The sequence below is a fragment of the Schistocerca cancellata genome, chromosome 4 (genome assembly GCF_023864275.1).
Source record: "Schistocerca cancellata isolate TAMUIC-IGC-003103 chromosome 4, iqSchCanc2.1, whole genome shotgun sequence".
Lineage (NCBI taxonomy): Eukaryota > Metazoa > Arthropoda > Insecta > Orthoptera > Acrididae > Schistocerca > Schistocerca cancellata.
The window spans coordinates 768639723-768663502 of record NC_064629.1 but is presented as its reverse complement, the minus strand read 5'-3'; the positions used below and the strand labels follow the sequence as shown (position 1 = coordinate 768663502).

The following is a 23780-nucleotide window of genomic DNA, read 5'->3' as shown; positions in this document are numbered from 1 at the left end:
TGAGTTCATCAAACCGATTCCGATGAGTCGTGTCGGTTGTCGTACGCTTTCCTCCACTCCGAGCTTTGTTACATACGTTGAGGTTACCACCACCATTTCCTTCATTACCAGGACGAAAAACATAATTCAGTGATCTATAGATTTCAATAGAGGAAGATACTGTGCTGATAGAAACTCGATTACAGCACGCTGTTCCTTATGCACCGACCATGTTACACTCAACAATTCACTGCGCTCTAGCTTCACAGGGTTGTAACTTGCGTCAGCGAATCGAGCAAATCGACCAAGTAATACACATGAAACGTAATATTTCAACCGATATTGAGAACAGAGTAAAAAGTTAGGACACACTACTGCTCAGTACGCCCTCGTATTAACCTTAGGTTATAATTGTATTATGGTTAGCAATTTTATCTTCCTTAGCGTTAAAGATCTGGAGATTTTTCGATGAATCCCAAGCCAGGTGCAACATTAGAATTATGTATTATCTAGATGGGGAATAAGATTTTTGTGGAACCGTTGGTTCTGTATTTTCTCCATGCACACGCAGAGTGTGGTGTCACCGCCAGACCACACTTGCTAGGTGGTAGCCCTTAAATCGGCCGCGGTCCGTTAGTATACGTCGGACCCGCGTGTCGCCACTATCAGTGATTGCAGACCGAGAGCCGCGACACGGCAGGTCTAGAGAGACTTCCTAGCACTCGCCCCAGTTGTACTGCCGACTTTGCTAGCGATGGTTCACTGACAAATTACGCTCTCATTTGCCGAGACGATAGTTAGCATAGCCTTCAGCTACGTCATTTGCTACGACCTAGCAAGGCGCCATTACCAGTTACTATTGATGCTGTAAAACATGTACCGTCAAGAGCGATGTTCACCAATTATGGATTAAAGTTAAGTATTCCAGAAGCTACGTACGTTTTTTGCTCTTCTCATTTCCTTGTCCTGTTCCAGACCTCACGCCAGCCTGCGTGAGCTTAAACGCGTGCCTTTCGGCTTCCTTCATAGTGGATTGGCTGTCTTGCCAGTCCACAACACAGAGAACAGATTCCATGTGACCCAATTCGACTAATGGGAAATGGTGAGTCCAATTACAATTAAGGAGAGTCACTGAATGAGAGGAAGATATGTGCTTCGCATTACTAACAGTGGCTGGCTAACGGCTGCGTCGGTGAGCCAGGGATGTAGCCTGCCTTACCGTAAATGCATGCGTGGGTGGTGAGATGAGGTTTGAGTTTAAATATCGTTTACGTACAGTGCTTGGTAGAGACGGTAAGACCAGGTTTGACGGCACAGACACGCTGACCTAACGTGTGTGGGGGAGGTGGTAAGGTCAGTTAACTGAACAGAAACACTGACGTACCGCCGTGTTTGGTGGATGTTGATATTAGGTTTAACTGAGCAGAGATGGTGACTTACCGTCGAAGGGGGAGATGGTGATGGCGACGTGGCCGATGCGCACACCTGGCGGCAGATCGACCTGCCAGTAGCGCTGTGTAGTGGCGCGATCCAGAATGGTGCACGTTGTCCTGTCGCCATCCACCGCCAGGCTGGATATCTGCCCCTGCTTTACTATGGACGAAGTGGTGTGCTGTCCCTCCGCCAGGTTCTCCACTGTAAACACACAACACCGGATATTTCATTCCTGGACAAAGTACACAATTTTCCACAAATTGGACAAACAAGAAACGCAGAAAAAGTTATAAAACTGAAAAATTTAGGAATGCAGTACATAAGAACAATGGACAAAAATTTTGTCATTTCTAGAAGCATCGCACTAATATCGTACAACACCGAATCTAGCCTTGAAAATGCCTTCAATTCGGCGAGGAAGAGAGTCCAAAAGTATCTGCAGATATGTCACTTGAAGCTGAAGCCAGTTAATGGAGATGGGATCCCGTTGGCATACATAACGAAAGGGATACTGAATGGTACGTTTAACCCGCTGATCTAGAGACTGCATAGATTTCCTATGGGATTAAGATCGGCAGGTTTAGTTGGCGAGCTGAGGTGCGGTAGGGTGTATGAGTGTTCGCCATTGAAACGTATGAGTGCTGCTCTGTGAGCACGGCTGTTGTCATCTTGGAAGGCAGCAGTGTCCACAGCATGCTTGTCATGAAGAAGTAGTTGAAAGGGCATCACGTGTTCACTGAGCAAGTTGAAATCAGCATCCTATTCCATAATCATGGTAACCCATTCTAACATAACACATACGCTGGAGGAGAGGCAGCCAGCTATGTTAAAATCTTAAAATTTTGAGAGCTCGGAAGTATTGTCCAGCCATGGCGGCGAAGATCCGGCCACCAGTCTGAGCGGCACCGAGGAAATCCAAACCCAGCGGCGGTTAGCTATTTGATACGAAGGACAGACCAGCACAGGTGCAAGGCGTGAAATTTCACGCTCGTTAAGGGAACAGCCGCGGAGGGGATGCTTCGCCAGCGCTAAGAACTGAGACTTCCGTTACCTTTAAAAGTGAAAAAATATCAAAAGATTAAATATTCAATTGTAACTAGGCTGCTCATCGTAGAACTGATGTATATAATATCTCTAATAAAACAGAAATTAGCTTTTGAATAGAAGGAAGTCTGTTCAGGATTATGTGAAATTTAATCATGGATAAGCACTACGCTTGACCTCATTAGACATTGTATCAGACCGTAGAATTGCACTCTAGCTATCGGTTGTGAGTGCTACACAGCCAGAATCAATCTAATAATAAGTTATAACATAGATTTCGTGCATACCAGGGTCAAATTATCATATCCTCCAAATGAACACTATGAGTGAATCCAGAATAAAGCTTTCATCGTCAATCATCCATGCATTGTAGTTGTTAGTTATTTCTTTTATACTGTGCTGTGCAGAAGTACATCAACAAAGGAGGTGGTTTACAAAACACTCGTTCGACCTATACTTGAGTATTGCTCATCAGTGTGGGATCCGTACCAGATCGGGTTGACGGAGGAGATAGAGAAGATCCAAAGAAGAGCGGAGCGTTTCGTCACAGGGTTATTTGGTAAGCGTGATAGCGTTACGGAGATGTTTGGCAAACTCAAGTGGCAGACTCTGCAAGAGAGGCGCTCTTCATCGCGGTGTAGCTTCCTGTCCAGGTTTTGAGAGGGTGCGTTTCTGGATGAGGTACCGAATATATTGCTTCCCCCTACATATACCTCCCGAGGAGATCACGAATGTAAAATTAGAGTGATTCGAGCGCGCATGGAGGCTTTCCGGCAGTCGTTCTTCCCGCGAACCATACACGACTGGAACAGAAAAGGGAGGTAATAACAGTGGCACGAAAAGTGCCCTCCGCCACACACCGTTGGGTGGTTTGCGGAGTATAAATGTAGATGTAGATGTATTAATTATTTATATGAAATTACTGACTGTAATATATGTTATCTGGTACCGCCTGAACCAGAAAAAACTGAACTTTTATGTAATGTAAATACTTTCATTGTAATAGTATAAGGCAAAACGTAGTGGTCCATTTTATTAAGTACTCCAGTTTATTAGGCATTCCATTTTATTCAGCATTCCGTTTTATTAAGAAAGACTTTAACTGAGAAAGGACACAAAATGTAGGCCACAGACGCAGACCTGTATACGATCGTGGGGTTTACTGGGGCTCAGCAGCGCTGCGGTTGGGAGTGGGGGAGGGGTTTTCAGAGGCCAATGGTAGCCAATGGAGGGTATGAAAGGAGAGCTCATGTTACACAAGCGAAGAGGCTGTTACGTTCGGGTGGTCGTAAGAATAGTATTCAAGTGTTGGTCTAACTTGGGGGATGCCGTCTAAGTAGATACTTTAACAATTTTCGGGAATCTGAAAACATTTGTGTGATGTGGGGCTTAGTCAAAATTCAGTATTTGTGACGTATTGTCGAGATGAGCATTCTGAACAGTTAGTATTCACCGGACGGGGTGGCCGAGCGGATCTAGGCCCTACAGTCTGGAACCGCGCGACCGATACGGTCGCAGGTTCGAATCCTGCCTCGGGCATGGATGTGTGTGATGTCCTTAGGTTAGTTAGGTTTAAGTAGTTCTAAGTTCTAGGGGACTGATGACCTCACCAGTTAAGTCCCATAGTGCTCAGAGCCATTTGAACCATTTTTTTGAGTTAATATTCGGGAATCTGCTATTTTCATATTAATTCACTATTTTAAGCTTCACTGGGTGATTTATTTCATTAATAATTATTTCAATAGTTTTAATTATTTCAAAGAGTTATTGAATGAATAAGCCAGTCCCTTCAGTTAAAATCCTCTTGGTCAAATATATAATTTAACTATTCTATTTATTACAATCAGTTGCAATGACTAGTCAATGTCTTCTAAAACTGGCTGTAAGTTCACTGGCAATTGATGTATGTCACGCAGTGAAGCTACTGCAGGGTGATAAAGCAGATATGTGCGTGTGTGTGTGTGTGTGTGTGTGTGTGTGTGTGTGTGTGTATGTGTGTATGTGTCTGTGTGTATGTGTGTGAGTGTGTGTGTGGCGCCACCTTTATGTCAGTAGTGATCTAGATGTCTGATCCGAGCCACACATTGTCCAATATTGGCGTTCATCATATTCTTTACCAGTAAGTCGGACATGTCCGAGAGAACAGAAGTCACATACAAAATCTGGCAACGTCTTTCATGGTGTGCTCTTGAACATGTCCAAATACGATACCATATTTCTCTCATTTTGTCACACATTTACGTCGACCCATGTAATGACGCTATTTCTTCACAAACGACTGGCACACATACATCACTCCAGTGCCATGACAAGTCACCGCCATAGGATCACGTAGCAACCTGGTACTTGTTCGACACCACGTATAGCGCTTCCCAGTGACAAATGTGTAATTTCAATGGGGTAGGTACAGTTATTTGCAGTTATTTCATATAGAAGTACGTGTCCGATGCGAGTGAAGATGTCTGGTGAGCTTATGTTAGAAAGTTTTTACCACGAGTGTGATATGCAAAGCAATGGGGATGCACTCCAATCTAGTTACAGCGGACTGTGGCTCCTACTTGTTTCAGAATGTTACAGTAAGTGGTGCTGCGAAAAACTTTATAGATAGGTTAGTCAGCCATATTTGTCAAATGGAATCGAGGTATCATAAAACCGGGCAAAGTGTAGCGGATGACCTCAGGCAGATTAAGGCCTGTCTGAAATCAGAGAGGTGTAGCCAGGTGGTACACGTCCATATTAGACAGTGGCTTCCATTTACAACCACAGAAATTGTATCCACGCCCAAACGATAATGGACATAAGGTACGACACGCTTCTGAGCTCTCGAAGGAGTACGACTACAATGCTCTTTCGTTTGCTGCCACCATAAACGTGATACTGAGTGTTCTACATCGGAGATCAATCTCGTATCACTTTACAGTTGTCACGAAAACGTTACCGGTATGTTCACCACCATGTACATTGACCTACTCATAAATGGACCAGCATTTACTTCACACATCTACGAGTCTGAATTTTTAAACTCATGAAGAGCGTATTTTTATATTGTGAAAATTCGCTATTCTCCGGACAGCTCTGAAAGGTATGCCAGGAACCCAAAAAGATTCGAGACTGGGTTCGTAAAAAAACAGAGAAATGTTAAGATGGTGGTTTTAATGCTTCCACATGTTCTACATGGTCTCCTCTCACTTCAGTATAACACACAGAAAGTTCATGCTACCATGAAAGTCTGTCAGAAAAATCCTTCTTTGGAATGTTGTTCAACCCATGCATCACACTGTCTTCAACGACGGTTATGCCACCAAACCGTTTATACTTCATCCGAATATCTGCACTCAGAAGTTGTGAGGTAGGTTCGTACTGATAACACCAAGACGCGTCACCCGTCATGCTTTTAGCCACGAATGGGTTGTTCGCGTTTAACATCGCACTCAAGTGCCAGCAGGCGTCCACGCGTTGTTGGTTTTGTTCGAGAGTCAAGGTGTATGGAACTAACTTTGCATACACTTTACTTTAAAACATTCTGGAGAATGTCTTGAACACTGGTTTTGGAGATGTTGCTCCATTTTGATTTGTACCGCAACAACGTTGCTTCTCGCAGGCCCCAAGTCCTCTACTTAACATTGCCTGACCGAATGTACATTTTTGTTCACAGTTGTAAGTACAAACTGACACCGTAGTTGTTGCGCTGAAGTCGGTTACACGAAGAATAAAACCAGTCTCGAAACCCTTAGGACGGACAGGGTGCAATCCGACAAAGCAACCAGTGCCTTTATATTGGACTGGTATAAACTGATATGTTTGTTTCTTTCGAACACGTCAGTAAAACGACACAATAAGTAACGATTATATTCAGTAAGACGACAACACTCCACCATATAGGCTTTGTCTCATTAACTGCAAACAGTTTTGCGCATGAAGTGGGCAACTTTTTCTTCTATCCTCAGTCTCATGTTTGGGAAGTTCTAGAGCGTATGTTGATGTTAGTTGTTTCCCTCATCATATGTCTACTATCACACTGAAAATTGTAGTGTGATTTATAAAATTTTCTCTCTACTGAGTTCGTAGATCCAATGATTAAGAGCAACGCATATCTAAGTATATCCTGTACTCCTGCAATTCCTGCAGTTGCAAACTGCATCAATGTTACTTTTGGTTTACAAGACGTACAAAGTAATTAGAACCATGTTTTATGTTACAACAATTAATAGTTGTGGGACTGTTTCGTCACGTTTCGTTTATATTGTATCACATATTTTACCTGTTGACAAGATTTTTTGTGCAGCCACATTACTGTGTGCTATGCACTTTTATTTCTAGTAATCTTTGATTCATAAAAACAAATGTTGCAAGCGGATAGATAAATTGCTCATATATACTCAAAGAGAGTGAAAATTTTATGCAACTTACTTTCAGTAGGTAGAGAATTAAGTATATAGGAAATTTAAGAGATATGACATTAATAAAATGAAGGAACCAGAGGTTGAAGAGAATTTCAGAGGGAGCGTTGTACAACGTTGAACCGAATCACGGGAAAGCTATGCAACTGAAGACGAATGGGTAGCTTTGACAGATGAAATAGAGAATGTAGCAGAGGATCAAATACGTAAAAAGACGAGCCCAAGTAGAAATCCATGAATAACATTGGACTTACTGAATTTAACTGATGAAATAGGAAAATAAGAAAACGTAGCAAACAAAGCAGACGACAGGAAATACAAATGTCTAGAAAATAAAATTGTTAGAAAGCGCAAAAGGGTTAAGATAATGTTCAAATGTTTGTGAATTCCTAAGGGACCAAACTGCAGAGGTCATCGGTCCCTAGACTTACACACTACTTAAACTAACTTATACTAAGAACAACACACACACACACCCATGTCAGAGGGCGAACCAGAGCTTCCGACGGGAGGGACCGCACAATCCGTGGCACAGCGCCTCAAACCGCACACCCACTCCTCGCGGTCAAGGGTTAAGAAGTAACGGCTAGAGGGCAAAAGCGAGACTGTAGAAGGATACATAGCTAGGGGACAAAGATATGATGCCTGAAGAAATGGGAATCAGTTGCCTGAATGTCAGTTGTTCAGATGGTAAGCAAAGAAGGGAAGACTGAAAGTTGAAAGGAATATGTGGAGGGCTATATAATAGAAACAAACATGAGGACAAATTTATAGAAAAGGAAGAGGAGGTAGATGAAGACGAGAGGGGAGATATGATGTTGCGATAAGAATTTGACAGAGTACTGAAAGACCTAAGTGGAAACAAAGCCCATGGAGTTGACGACATTCCCTCAGAAATGTGCAGATCCTTGGGAGAGCTACCCATGATAAATCTATTCCATCTGGTATGCAGGGTATACATGGGTTGCACAAAAACATGAGAAAACTGCATGGCCGGCCGCGGTGGCCGTGCGGTTCTGGCGGTGCAGTCCGGAACCGCGGGAATGCTACGGTCGCAGGTTCGAATCCTGCCTCGGGCATGGGTGTGTGTGATGTCCTTAGGTTAGTTAGGTTTAAGTAGTTCTAAGTTCTAGGGGATTTATGCCCTAAGATGTTGAGTCCCATAGTGCTCAGAGCCATTTGAACCATTTTTTTGAAAACTGCATGCGTAAACATAAATACAGATCTAGCCAAGCCTTCAGGTGGTGCTGTTATATTTGACCAAGAACGGCAACTGTGCAATGTCCTCAATACGTTGCAAATGTCCGTCTTCGTCAGGCGTAGAATTTGTAAACTACTTTAGCATTGTCAGATTGTTTTATATATTGTGAAAGAATATACTGCTGCTGGTTAATTTGTCTTTGATGATTACCGTTGTGTTCAATAAACTAATGGAAAATGCAATTAAAATATTCACTGTACTAATATCGAATTACATTCAATTTACTGCAGAAACATCACGACGGCAGTCTATCTTAATAAAGCGTTAAATGTCGGTAAGACGTTTGTGCCCATTTTAACACGAATTAGTAGGATATTACGGACTTTTGACTTCGAAAAGTCTGTGTTTACTTCATGTCCTGTATCATACTCAAGTATTATGAAAAATGTGGCAGTTCATAGATAAAACTATGTATTCACAAAAAAAAAAAATGTCGGCAGAAAACAAAAGTGGCATTATGAATTCTGCAGTACCAGTCTTGGAAGGCGAACGAGAGCAGCTTGTACTTCGTAGGCAAGCACGTTACCCCCAGAGCTAGCGAAGAGGAGTGGCCCCTGTGTGTTACTTATTTGCTCCGTATGCGCTGCGACAGATAAATGACAACATAAGAGACGAGAGCAGCTGTAATTCCCGTGTGGAACGATTTTCGTGGACTCAAAAGCATTAAATGGCATCCTTAAATGACATTTCAAGAGAAAATCACTGACATTATTCAGCTGAAGTGACACGATAATATCAAGTGAATTTAGCAGGATAGTTCTGTGCCATCAAGAAAGTAACTCGTCAATCGCAGAGTTGCCAAACATATTCCGCGTTGTTGTGCCAAGTTTCAGTTATACTACCTAGAAGGATACCAGCTGATGTGTTCTGCGCGTGGCCTCGGAAGTGACTATAGCTTCGCCTCAAAGTTGTGGGGGTCAACGGCCGGAATATCCTCATTGTATGTCAATGAGTCTTATTTGCATTTCTGGTCAAATGTTCAAATATGTGTGAGATCTTACGGGACTTAACTGCTAAGGTCATCAGTCCCTAAGCTTACACACTACTTAACCTAAATTAACCTAAGGACAAACACACACACCCATGCCCGATGGAGGACTCGATCCTCCGCCGGGATCAGTGCATTTCTGTAATTAGGTTTAGGAGCTAGATGGTAATTACTTGTAATACATCGATGCACTGAGTGCAAACGAAATGTCATAAATTAATATCTGCGACAGTTATTTGTGTTTTACTGTCTTCATTGGACCGAATCCTTGGAAGCGTATTCACCAGACGCGATTCACAATTTTGGAGCTTCTGCAGTGGTTGATTTGGCAACGTATCTTTGCTATACAATATTATTATTGGGATCACTGTCCTTGGCACAACTGCCAGAAGACAGGCATGACCTGGCTTCTTATTGTCAACTTATCTGACGGATATTCTGCCGTTGCCCGAAACGTGGAGACAAAGGTGAATTAGAGTATTCCATATGGCGAAAATATGATGCTTCTATTTTTCAAGCTCTAACATTGAAAAAATAGTTACAATAAGAGGCAGAAAGCGCCTGTGAAACAACAATTAATAATGCAGTCATAATTAGTGGAATCTGACAAACTCCATCTGTCATCTGATAATTGCGAAAAACTTACTTTTTTCAGCTGCACAGCACCGCAGTATGAAGTTAAGGGTTTCGTAGGATTCCTATACTTAATTCTGTTGTGATAGTTTTCAATGACAGTAGAGGAGGAGCGAAACCATCTGACTTGAAATAAAGTTCCCAGCGATGTGAATATTTGGCTACAGTTGCAGTAGCACATCCAGTGAGGTATCAACTACTTAAGCATTCACTCATTGCTGTAGTTCCCACAAAATAAACGATGACAGACACTGTAATTATCGCATAAAGTAAAGATATCGCGTGGTCGCAGGTTCGAATCCTGCCTCGGGCATGGATGTGTGTGATGTCCTTAGGTTAGTTAGGTTTAAGTAGTTCTAAGTTCTAGGGGACTGATGACCACAGATGTTAAGTCCCATAGTGCTCAGAGCCATTTGAACCATTTAACCATATCGCAAACGTAAATTTTCCAAATCGCTGTCACTTATTAAACATGAATTATTCAGAAAATTACAGCTACCGGGTGATCAAAAAGTCAATATAAATTTGAAAACTTAATAAACCACGGAATAATGTAGATAGAGAGGTAAAAATTGACGCACATGCTTGGAATGACATGGGGTTTTATTAGAACCAAAAAGAACTAAGTTCACAAAATGTCCGACAGATGGCGCTGGACAGCAAAACCTCAGTGACGGCGCATGACAATCGTGTATAAAACAAGCTGTAATGAGAGAGAGAATCAGATGCGCCAGCTGTCGCCAGCCTGTTGACGTAACCTGAAAAGGCGCTTTTAGTGAAGCTGTATTTTCAGAATGGGGAATGTGCTAGTTTAGCGTTACGATCCTATCGCCATAGGAAGGGGATTCGAACTGGTAAAGGTTCGTTGACAAATGCAGCTGTGGCGAGAATGATTTCGACGTTCGAAGCCAAGGGTTGTTTAGACGATAGACCCCGTAGTGGCCGACGGAGCACAAGGCGTAATGCTGCTGAGACAGTTCAGGAAGAAATGAAGGCTCAAATGGCTCTGAGCACTATGGGACTCAACTGCTGTGGTCATAAGTCCCCTAGAACTTCGAACTACTTAAACCTAACTAACCTAAGGACATCACACACATCCATGCCCGAGGCAGGATTCGAACCTGCGACCGTAGTGGTCGTGCGGTTCCCGACTGTAGCGCCTTTAACCGCTCGGCCACTCCGGCCGGCTAAAGAAATGAAGACTGTCAGCGCTCGTGCAGTCGCACGTCGCACCGGCATTCCGTACACTACTGTTTGGTTAGCACTGAGGCGTACACTCCGATGCTATCCGTACACAATCCATCAGCATCATGAACTGTTACCCGGCGATTTAGTGAAGAGGAGGGCATTTGCAGTGTGGGCGTTTCAAAAGATGGCGGAAGATGACGATTGGTTGAGTAACGAGTTGTGGACCGACGAAGCTCATTTCACACTCCGAGGGTCTGTCAACGCCCACAACTGCAGAATTTGAGCTAACGAAAATCCTAGAACTGTCGTGGAAATTCCATTGCACGACGAGCAAGTCACGGTATGGGTTGGATTTACCACATCTACCGTTATAGGGCCTTTTTGTCTTCGAGGAAATGCGTGATTCTGGTTTTGTAACTACTACCGTGACGGGTGAGAAGTACGCCAATATGTTACAGAATCGCATCATCCCCAGCCTGCCTGATAAACAGCTGCTGGAACGTACGATGTTTATGCAGGATGGCGCTCCACCCCATGTTGCTAGACGCGGGAAACATCTCTTGCGCGCGTCGTTTGGTGATGATCGTGTGGTCAGCCGCCACTTTCGTCATGCTCGGCCTCCCAGGTCCCCAGTCCGTGCGATTATTGGCTTTGGGGTTACCTGAAGTCGCAAATGTATCGTCAACGACCGACATGTCTAGGGATGCTGAAAGACGACATCCGACGTCAATGCCTCACCATAACTCCGGACATGGTTTTCAGTGGTGTTCACAACATTATTCCTCGACTACAGCTATTGTTGAGGAATGATGGAGGACATATTGAGCATTTTCTGTAAAGAACATCATCTTTGCTTTGTCTTACTTTGTTATGCTAATTATTGCTATTCTGATCAAATGAAGCGCCATCTGTCGGACATTTTTTGAACGTTTCTATTTTTTTGGTTCTAATAAAACCCCATGTCATCCCAACCATGTGTGTCAATTTGTACCTCTCTATCTACATTATTCCGTGATTCATTCAGTTTTCAAATTTGTACTGACTTTTTGATCACCTGGTATATCTAGTGAAAAGAGTAGGTTAATGCAACTCCAGTCCCTTACTATCAGTGAGTGGCGAAACATTTTCCGAACGAAAGAACAGACACTACGAATCGAAACAGACAGCCTTGTTAATCAATTAAATATCGAAGGACAGATGTCCGGACTGTCATAGCGTGTTCAAATACAGCTACGGCGACAGAAGAAAATTTCTGCCTGACCAGACTCGAACCCGGATTCGTCATGTCTTTTCTCTCGGACATGTCCGAAAGAATAGACGAATTTCATTAAAAATTCCATAGAAATGTGTCCACTTTTTTTTAGTATAGAGATATAGCTGTTAGTACGTAACCCTAAAAAATTCAAATCAAAGGCAAATGACGTTCAAAGTAGATTTTCAAAAATTTCCCAATAACTTCAATGCCCTTTTGACTTCTCTTGAGGACACAGCCTGTAGCTCTTCTGAGGTCGTCTTTGCGTTCTTTCATGAGGGCTGCACTATTCATAACCCGAACGATCAAATCGGCTCGTGGGTTTACTTTTTCTTTGTAGACTTCGCCTTTCAACCATCCACACAGGCAAAAATCCAAAGGGATTATGTCCGGGGAACTTGGTGGACAAGAAAACTGCCCACATCTACTGATCCATCCTCCGGGAAATGTTAGGTTTGGATGATGTGTCACCTGATGAATAGATTGTGAAGGAGTCCCATCATGCTGGAGGAACATACACATTCTTGTAGCCAAAGGAACCTCTTCCAATAATGCTGGAAGCTCATTTTCAAGGAAGTGTAGACAACGGAGTCCTGTAAGGACCAACAAACGAAACGAAAATGCATTGAAACCAGCTGCATGTACTAAATAAAAATTGGAGAAATGTTATATGGCATTTTTTCTGCAATTTGTCTATACTACCACCTCCTACAATATTACTATTCCTCCTGAAACAACCTGTATAATTATTCAGGTCTTGACGGGCCATCGCAAGTTTTCAGTGCTAGACGCACGTCATCGTCCGAACCCTCGCGGGAACACAGTGCGGCTGCGAGCGAGTGGAATAATGGACGGGGGGGGGGGGGAGGGGGGGGGGTACCGCGTATGTGGTATGCGGCAAAGATGAGAATTTACGTCTGACGATGAGCGTCTGTAGATAGGACCTGAAGGGAGCTTGTCTGTTGTGTCCCGATAGTGCCTAGCCGCCGCCGCGTGAGGAGTTTGCTGCGAGTGGGGCACGTCGTCGACCGTGTGTCGCTGTGGCTTTTGGGTACAACATAACCATCCAGCTATTGAAGCTCAAATTAGGAAGTCTACGTTGAAATTTTCGTTCGCGTTCGGATATGACAGGCTGAAAGTCTATCAAATCGACGACTGGTTGTTCGAAAAGATAGGTTTACAAGATGATGACGTTCACGGATTGTCATATGATTTCCTTGGTAATGCAGTGTATGTTAAAGTGCGGGAAGTTGAAACATGTACGCGTATTATGACAAAAACATGCCGTTTCGCCAACTTTCTTCATTCCAGTGGTGAATCTAGTTCAATTGCGATCAGCTGCGCTGGTTTAGGGTTGCGATCTGTGCCCATATTCAACCTCCCATTTGAAATGAATTTCGATCTCATCAAACAAACATTAACGCCTTATTGAACGGTTTTACAGGTTACTGGTGAGAAATGGAAGGGCAATAAACCTTTCAATGTTGACTATCGTGTGCGGAATGTAAGAACTGATTTTCATAAGTATGTCCCGTCGTATATTATGGTTCAAGGCTTCTGAGCCTTAGTTGTTTATGATGGCCAACCAAGGACCTGCGTAGTATGCGGACCCACGGATCATCTTAAGGCAACCTATCCCCATGCAAATTTATACGGAGAGAAAACCAGGCACACACCCCTGCGGGCTATCTGCGACATCAACATAAACTGTCGTATGCGGAGACCTTATCAGCCCTATTACAGGAAACCTGGAATAGGCAGGGCCCTTACATATCACGTAAGGGAGAAAATTAAGGAAATCAGGATTTAACTGCACGTAGCGTACTGAGAACTGAAAAGAGTTCAACGGTTACCCTGCCAAACTGTTCGAATCAGGCCTTTCCAGGAGAGACATTCCCAGACCTTAGACGGTAGCAAGACACATGAAAAAGAAATTACTATGCCTGTTACACATCCAGAGGTACCACTAAGTTGCAATCCCGATGATGTTCCAGTGTTATCAGTAGGTAGTGACATGCTAGTTGACGAGGACTCAAACCCGATCCACCCAACAGTCAGCGACCTGTCTGGTCATCCAGTATTAAGTAAGGACAATTCGAAAAAGTCGTCTAAACAAATGAAACGGCCCCCTAGAATGCAAAGTCAGGAATAGACACAGGAATTAGAAAGGAAACGAACACGCACAAGGCCGGACGGTATGGCCGAGCGGTTCTAGCCGCTTCAGTCTGGAACCGCGCGACCGCTCCGGTCGCAGGTTCGAGTCCTCCCTCGGGCATGGATGTGTGTGATGTCCTTAGGTTAGTTAGGTTTAAGTAGTTCTAAGTTATAGGGGACTGATGACCTCAGATGTTAAGTCCCATAGTGCTCAGATCCATTTGAACCATTTTTGAACACGCGCAAGAGAAATCCTTAAGAAATCTCAGACAGGGGAAACGGCGGTGGCTGATGCAATGAGGGTAATGGTTCCCATTCGGAATGAGGACGTTGTGATGGAGTTAGACAATCACATGAATACAACCGTGAAAGCATCTTCCGGGTTTCTTCCGGTTCAGAGCACGCTTTGGTCGGAAGATACGGAGCAGTAGTAAACAGTTTTATGCAGACTTATAAGCTGGCTACAGTTAATGTCTCTCGGATAAGTTCGGCGGTAAAGTTACAATGTTTGAAAGATTATCTTTCTGCTGCTGATATAGATGTTTCCATGTTACAAGAGGTTGTAACACTTAGAGTAGCGGACATATCAGGCTATGGGTCAACGAAAGCGTCTGATTCCACCCGGCGACTTTTGCGGTGTGTGATGTCACGACGACGCGGAGTTTAGTCAGTGAGTGGGCGCGTTTACAGGTGTCGTTTTGTTGCGGTCGGTGGTGCCCTCTGGTGGTGTGTTTATGGGTTGCATGTTATGTGGTGTATTCGGTTCATTTTCGTGTTACTGCTTGACCCGTCAGGTATTGTTTTTGACTGTGCTTCGACAGGAATTGGTTTCAGTGAGTTAACGATATACTTTTTGTTGTTTCTAAGTTATTGTAGTGCTGTTTGCTGTACGTCTCGTATGAATTTGTTTAAATTAATTTGTTGCTGGCTTTGTTAGGTATGGATATGACGGATAAGTTCAACAGTGCGCAAGATTGTAGTGGCTGACCTAGAGGGCAGCGCCGGAACTTTTTTGTGGTAAGTAGTCATTCTTTTCGGTGTATTTTTTGCTTGTTATGATGGTTGGTGGGGTACTTCTGAATTGTTTGGTTGGTGGTATCGGTGATTTGCCTTTGTGAGTTGCTGTTGACCTGTGTAGGTGAAGTGAAGTGTTCGATTCCAATGCGCGGTGTTTTGGTATCGTGAGCTGCTGTTGAGCTACATAGGTCAAGGGAAGTGTTCATTCCCATTTTGTTTGTTTTTGTGGTACCAATAGTTGGGGCGGTGGAGTAATGTTTGGAGTTTTATAATGTGGTATTGATAATTGCAGTTGAGCTATATAGGTGAAAGAAAGTGACCGATTCCAGAGGATATTGTGTGTAGTGGAATTTGGGAATTTTGTGTTGTATTATTTTGTCGTCTTGTGTCGTTTGGTACGGTGCTGTGTGTTTGTATGTGTTTATATTTAGTTTGTCCCCATCCAAAAAACCCCAATTTCCCACGCTTTTCCCGTTAGTTTGACTATATTTTTGGAGGAAGATGTGTGTGATGGTTTTTCGATGTATTCTCTTGTTTGTTGTCATGTTTACGTAATGACGTCATAGGAGCGATACTGGAGTCGTAGTGAATGGTCGTTTCCACCATGTTGGTGACGTCATGGGTCAAAGTAGACCGGTGGTATCGGACGCTTCTGTATTCCCCAGGCTATGAAGCCATCATCAACATCGGAAATGAAGGAGATACAGCGGTTTTATTCGAAGAGGGTGTTGCATGTGAGCTCAAGCGATTTTAGAGACTGGGCGGGATATAACTGTTCAACTTCATGAGCATTTTAATTAACGTTTATGCGCCACCTGGGACTAATGAAAGATGACACAGAAGTATCTTTTATCGGAATGGGTCAGTTGAACTGTTAAAGGACGTTGGGGCCGCCGCCATGCTTGCCGGAGATTTTAACTGTGTGTTGCGCCGTGAAGATCAGACGCCCAGTTTTAACTTTTGTTACGAACTACAAACATTGGTGACTGAACTAGAACTGCAAGACATCTGGACTTACTTGAATCCCCATCACACCGGATATATTTACGTCAGTAGCATGTCAGCAAGTAGGTTAGACAGAATCTATGTCTGGTATCGCCCGCCGCGGAATTTGAATCCCCGTCAGACGTCATGGACGTGGAAGACCTGCACCTTCGCGCCGTAAGCTGTGGCGGCGCACGCCTCTTCGCCTGCATTTAGTGTGAGGGCGTCAAAGTGGAACACGTTGTTCCAGCGGCCAATAGCGACGCCCTCGATACAGTATTTAAGCGCCTGCCTCTTACTCAGCCAGCCCCTCACCACCCTCGTCTAACTCTCCCCTCCCATGGTACAACAACCCTACCGTATTCTGTGCCACAACATTCGCTCCCTGCCCACCCACAAACTCCTCTTCCTCCACACCCTCCGTCAGCACCGTGTGGATGCCTTCGTCCTAAATGAAACCTTCCTTCAACCCCGTATCTCCATCTCCACGGCTCCTTACACCCTTCACTGCACCGATAACCCGTACCCTCTGGCGCGTGGTGGAGTTGCTATAGGCCATCACAAGCACCTCCCAACCTCTCCTTAACAATCCTGCCGAGCATCTCACCCTCAGCCTCTTCTTCCCCACCCTTACCATCACCTGTGCCACCATTTATGTCCGCCATCGCACCCCCATCCTGTACGATTTCCTGGCCCACATTGACCACACCTTCTCCACCTACGTGATTGCCGCCGACCTGAATATCCACAGCCGTGATCCTGCCGACCTCCAGCAGTGGCATCAGTTTCTCACCACCCTCCAGGGAGACCTGGTGCCCCTGCCTCAGCACACCCGACCCAAATCCAGCACCACTCCCGATGTGGTCCTTGCCTCTCCCAACCTCCTTGAGCGCATCACTGCAGATGTCCTTGACCTCATTGGCAGTGACCATGCTCCTGTTCTCCTCACTATCTCTAATGCTCGCCATCCCCGCAACGCTCCTCGCCCTGACGTCTCTCCTAAACTTGTCCATGATTACTCCTGTGCCAACTGTGATGCCTACCGGGACTCCATTCACACCCAGGTTGATGGCCACGACCTTACCCTCCAATCTCCTGATGACATCTCTCGCACTGCTGCCTTCCTGCACCAGACCTTGTCTGACGCCGTCAACATCCATATCCCCACCAAAGCCATCCACACTCACCGCCCCGCCCTGCCTCCACAGGCTGTCCTTCTCCTTCGAGAGTCCCGCCGCCTCTACCGCTCTTTTCTCCGCACTCGTGACCGGGATACACTTACCTGCCACCAGTAATTACAACGACACATCCGCAACCTGCTTACTGCGAAGAAACGCCGTGCCTGGCGCCAGACATGTACACAACTCAACACCACGCTCCTCATAAACTCTTCCAAGTATTGGGCTGCTTTCCACTGCCTTACTGGGAACCGCCCCACCCCCCAGTACCCTCTCCTCCTTGATTACCGTCCCTTTCCTGACAACCTCAGTAAGGCCAACCACTTTGCCTCTCACCTCTCAGATGTTTTTTCCATCCCAGATGATCCCCACTTAGATTATTCCCTCTTCCCTGACGTCGTAGCCTCCCCTTGCTCCTAGCTTCCAGTACTTGGGCCCCACACCACCATCTGAACTCAACACTCCCATCAGTACACAGGACATCAGCCTCACACTCCGCACTAAACGCAACACTGCTCCCAGCCACGACTGCATTACCTACCGCCACCTCAAACACTGCCCTCCCTCCTTCCTTTCAGTCCTTGCCACCTTCTACAATGTCACCCTTGCCACTGGCTTCTATCCTGACCTGTGGAAAACCTCCCGTATCCTGATGTTCTCCAAACCCAACAAGCCTCCATCTGATGCCTCTTCCTATTGTCCTATCTGTCTCACATCGGTGTTCAGCAAGCTCTTGGAATCCATCCTTTCCTGGCGCATCCATCACCACCTCCGCCAAAACCACCTCCTCCCCAACACCCAATGTGGCTTTCGACCTTCCTTCTCTGCCTCACTCATCTCCTCTCCCTGCAGCTTAACTCCCGTCGCTCCGCCATTTTTGTCTCCCTCGAATTCGAAAAGGCATACGACGATGTCTGGCATCCCGGTCTCCTATTTAAACACCAAACCTACGCCCTTCCTATCAACTACATCTGTCTGATGGCCTCCTTCCTCTCCCGCCGCCCCTCCTATGTTACCATCCATAATGCCAATTCCCACACCTTCTACCCCTCTGCAGGTGTGCCCCAGGGCTCTGTCCTCTCCCCTCTCCTCTACCTCCTGTACACGGCAGATATGCCCCAACCCCCCTCTCCAGTACACCTCTTGCAATATGCTGATGACACCGCATTCCTCACCCTCGCTCCCACCCTCCAACGGTCCCAACGCCTTCTCCAGAATCACCTTCACCTTTTTGCTGCATGGTGTAACCAGTGGCTCCTGAAAATCAATCTTTCCAAGACCCAGGCAATCATCATAGGTCATACCACTCGCTCCTTCCGGCTCCTGGATTTCTCCCTTACTGTCTGCACCCGTCCTGTCCACCTCACCCCCACCCTCACTTACCTTGGCTTCACCATTGACCGTCACCTCACCTGGATCCTTCATTTCCGCTCCATCCAATCCAAAGTCCACAACCACCTCCAACTCCTCAAACTCCTCTCTGGCCGGACATGGGGTTGCACCCCTCTACCATCCTCCACACCTACAAATCCTTAATCCGTCCCATCCTCTGTTATGCCAGTCCCACCTGGATATCTGCCCTCCGCCCCCCCCCCCCCCAAGTTCTATAAGTCCCTCCAGATCCTTGAGCGTCATGCACTCTGCCTCGCCTTCCATGTACGTCTCCCGTCCCCCACGCGGATCCTCTATGACCTCATTCCTTCCCCCCATTTGCTCCTATTCCTCGAACATATCCGCATCCTCTACACCTCCCGCCGCCTTGATCTCCCTCACCCCCTGATTGCTCCTCTCCTCTCCCATCCCTTCCCTCTGCCACCTCGTCACTGTTGTGTCCCCTCTACCCTCCATATCCACACCCTTCATCTCCTTTCCCAAGGTGGCTTCCATCAACTCCCCCTCCCAGATGATGCCCTTTCTCCCTCCATTTATCCCTCCTATAAACCCTGATCCTCACTCCCCCTCCTTTCCTCTGTCCTTTTCCTGGGCTCCCTCTCCCCCCCTTCCATCCCCTTTTTTCCCTACCACCCTCTCTCTGCCCCCTTCTCTCCCCCAAGTCCTTTTGCATTTCCCTCCTTTGCCTCTTCTCATTCCCTCTCGCGTCTGCCCTGCCCCTCTCCCCCCTTATGAGTCCTCTCCCTCCTTGGTCCCCCCCCTTTTCGTTTTTTCCTCTCCTCCCTCCTTGTTTTACCCCCTCCTCCAGGTCACCCCCCCCCCCATCTGCCTTTGGCTCGGGAGTGTCCTCTTTGTGCCGCCATTTTCGTGCAGTGAGTGTTTTTACAGTGAGTGTTCCGTGTTGTGTCTTTTGGGAAGTGTTGCGAACGGCCATCATACTGTCGCTGGGTGTGCTTTTTTATCTCTTGCGAACAGAAAGCAGACTGTAGCCATGTTTTTTAATTGTGTGTCTACTATGTTACTTGTCTGATTCCTGTGTATTTTATTAACATTGCCAACCCCTTTTGCTTTCTGTTTTAACTTTAAGTCACCGTTTTATCGCCTGTTTTTCTTGTTTCTTTCTTCTTTCGTTTTTAAAAAAGTCTGTAGGCTGTAGAGCAGCGTACTATTGAAAATCAATAAAGAAAAAAAAAACTCAGCCAGCAAGTCTAATCCTGCGTAGGTCTTCGGACACAACGCCTCGCTTTAGACAGCTTACTTACTTTCTTGTTCAGTGTACGGTCGGACGTGGTTGTTAGGTTTCCTTGTGACTCCGATGTTTCGATCTTGTTGTTGTTCGTTCGTTCTGTCCTTAGTTGGTCGTGTCCGTCCTCCCCCGCTGTGTTGTTGTTCGCGGGCCGCTCCGCGGGTCCCGCCGCGCTTTCCGTAACTTCAACCCCGCGACCATTCCAGTCGCAGTTACAACACTATGTTACTAAAGAATTCATGCGTAATATTGATGATTGTGAGATATGGCCTATAAACTTCTCCGACCATTGTGCATACCATGTTTCGTTTAGGTATATCAGACAAAAAACCTTTCGTAGCCGTGGAGTAGGGCACCTTAGCGTCTCACTATTGCAGGATGTTGAACTTAAGCAACAGATTATAGAGACTTGGCAAAAATGCTTATGCTCCCAAACGAGATATCGGGAGCGGATCATTTGGTGGACCGAATATGCAAAAACCGTACTTCGTAAATGCATTATGCAGTATGCGAAAGCCCAATCATATTAGCGGAAACAAACTTCGGAATATCCCTTCTCTTGTTTGCGAGAACTTCATCAACAACTAGATGGCCTCTTGGCTAACATAATCAAACTGAAACGCCTTAAGTCGAAAAAAACGGCCCCAGCCAGGCAGCGTCTGGACGGGGTGCGTACGCGAGCTCGAGGCAAGGACGGTCTTATGCAGGAACAAACGTCGTTATACCATGTGACAAGGGAGACACGTAGAGGGAAAAAGAGAATAATGACAGCGCTGGCGGATGATGACGGAGGAGAGCATACTACTCAGACCGCCATAAAACAATATATAGCGATGTATTTCAGGGATCTCTACGCTGGAACGGAAATAGATAGACTGAACGGTGAAGAACTTTTAGCAAACGTTACGGCGGGAAATAAAAACCATAATTAACGACCCTTCGAGGAACAAGTCAGCTGGTCCCGATGGGCACCCGGTCGAATTTTATATACGCAAGTGTGATGTAATGGGGAATGAGCTCACAGATACAGGGTGTTTCAAAAATGACCGGTATATTTGAAACGGCAATAAAAACTAAACGGGCAGCGATAGAAATACACCGTTTGTTGCAATATGCTTGGGACAACAGTACATTTTCAGGCGGACAAACTTTCGAAATTACAGTAGTTACAATTTTCAACAACAGATGGCGCTGCAAGTGATGTGAAAGATATAGAAGACAACGCAGTCTGTGGGTGCGCCATTTTGTACGTCGTCTTTCTGCTGTAAGTGTGTGCTGTTCACAACGTGCAAGTGTGCTGTGGACAACATGGTTTATTCCTTAGAACAGAGGATTTTTCTGGTGTTGGAATTCCACCGCCTAGAACACAGTGTTGTTGCAACAAGACGAAGTTTTCAACGGAGGTTTAATGTAACCAAGGACCGAAAAGCGATACAATAAAGGATCTGTTTGAAAAATTTCAACGGACTGGGGACGTGACGGATGAACGTGCTGGAAAGGTAGGGCGACCGCGTACGGCAACCACAGAGGGCAACGCGCAGCTAGTGCAGCAGGTGATCCAACAGCGGCCTCGGGTTTCCGTTCGCCGTGTTGCAGCTGCGGTCCAAATGACGCCAACGTCCACGTATCGTCTCATGCGCCAGAGTTTACACCTCTATCCATACAAAATTCAAACGCGGCAACCCCTCAGCGCCGCTACCATTGCTGCACGAGAGACATTCGCTAACGATATAGTGCACAGGATTGATGACGGCGATATGCATGTGGGCAGCATTTGCTTTACTGACGAAGCTTATTTTTACCTGGACGGCTTCGTCAATAAACAGAACTGGCGCATATGGGGAACCGAAAAGCCCCATGTTGCAGTCCCATCGTCCCTGCATCCTCAAAAAGTACTGGTCTGGGCCGCCATTTCTTCCAAAGGAATCATTGGCCCATTTTTCAGATCCGAAACGATTACTGGATCACGCTATCTGGACATTCTTCGTGAATTTGTGGCGGTACAAACTGCCTTAGACGACACTGCGAACACCTCGTGGTTTATGCAAGATGGTGCCCGGCCACATCGCACGGCCGACGTCTTTAATTTCCTGAATGAATATTTCGATGATCGTGTGATTGCTTTGGGCTATCCGAAACATACAGGAGGCGGCGTGGATTGGCCTCCTTATTCGCCAGACATGAACCCCTGTGACTTCTTTCTGTGGGGACACTTGAAAGACCAGGTGTACCGCCAGAATCCAGAAACAATTGAACAGCTGAAGCAGTACATCTCATCTGCATGTGAAGCTATTCCGCCAGACACGTTGTCAAAGGTTTCGGGTAATTTCATTCAGAGACTACGCCATGTTATTGCTACGCATGGTGGATATGTGGAAAATATCGTACTATAGAGTTTCCCAGACCGCAGCGCCATCTGTTGTTGAAAATTGTAACTACTGTAATTTCGAAAGTTTGTCTGCCTGAAAATGTACTGTTGTCCCAAGCATATTGCAACAAACGGTGTATTTCTATCGCTGCTCGTTTAGTTTTTATTGCCGTTTCAAATATACCGGTCATTTTTGAAACACCCTGTATGTACGATGAGTTATTAACTAACCAGGCGTTCCCTCCTGTATTTACGGAGGGAATGATTGTACTCATTCCTAAAAAAAACCCGACAGCAAGAGGCTTCACGATTTATGCCACTCACCTTACTCAACGCTAACTTTAAAATTATCACTCGCCTCCTGAATAGAAGGATGAATTCACTCCTGCAAAATGTCATATGTCCTTACCAAACCAGTGCAATAAAGGGAAGATCAATGCTAGATGCCTTATGTGAGTATACGAACGTCATAAACCTCACTCGGTTAAGTAACAATAGTCTTTCCTTACTGTTCTTAGAATTTGATAAAGCCTTTGATAGGATCAAACATGGTTTCTTATTCAGCACCATGGAGAAAATGGGTTTCAATGGCAACTTTATAACTGTCATACGTAAGTGTATCAGTGGTGTTTTTTCAAGGATTAAAATCAATGGATAACTGAATGAAACATTTCTAGTGCAACAATCAGTACGTCAAGGACGTCCATTGTCTTTGACATTATATTCGATCGCGGTGGAACCTTTGCTTTCGACAATGCACCAGAAACTGAGAGGACTACAGATCTTCAATGTTAAGACAGTTTCTCACGGTTATGCTGACGTCATAAGCGTTACTGTAAATTCGAATAGCGAGGTCGATGAAGTGCGATGCTTGGTACACCAGTACTCACTTAATATTCAAAAATCCAAAGTAACGCATATCGGTTCTTACTATAGTGCAATAGGTGCAAACTGGTTAGATGTAACTGAAGAGAGACTGCAACACGGATTGTGGTTAAGGGCGAATCCCAAGTTGATGGCTGCGTACAGCTGGGAGCGGAAACTTAATGTCATCAGAGCCTTGTTGAAGGACCATGACATGCGATCGTTAGACCGACTGCAGAAAGTTCAGTTTATAAATATATACACTCCTGGAAATGGAAAAAAGAACACATTGACACCGGTGTGTCAGACCCACCATACTTGCTCCGGACACTGCGAGAGGGCTGTACAAGCAATGATCACACGCACGGCACAGCGGACACACCAGGAACCAAGGTGTT

At 45.4% G+C, this 23780-nt stretch overlaps 1 protein-coding gene across 1 annotated transcript in view; it reads right to left on the bottom strand.

Annotated features, from left to right (window-relative positions):
- The window catches only part of LOC126183736 (uncharacterized), a 1106726-nt gene that overhangs the window by 573741 nt on the left and 509205 nt on the right, over positions 1 to 23780 (bottom strand). The window contains exon 3 of the mRNA XM_049925942.1: positions 1420 to 1614. Coding sequence (XP_049781899.1) covers positions 1420 to 1614 — 195 coding nt within the window. The remainder of the gene's footprint in view (positions 1 to 1419; positions 1615 to 23780) is intronic.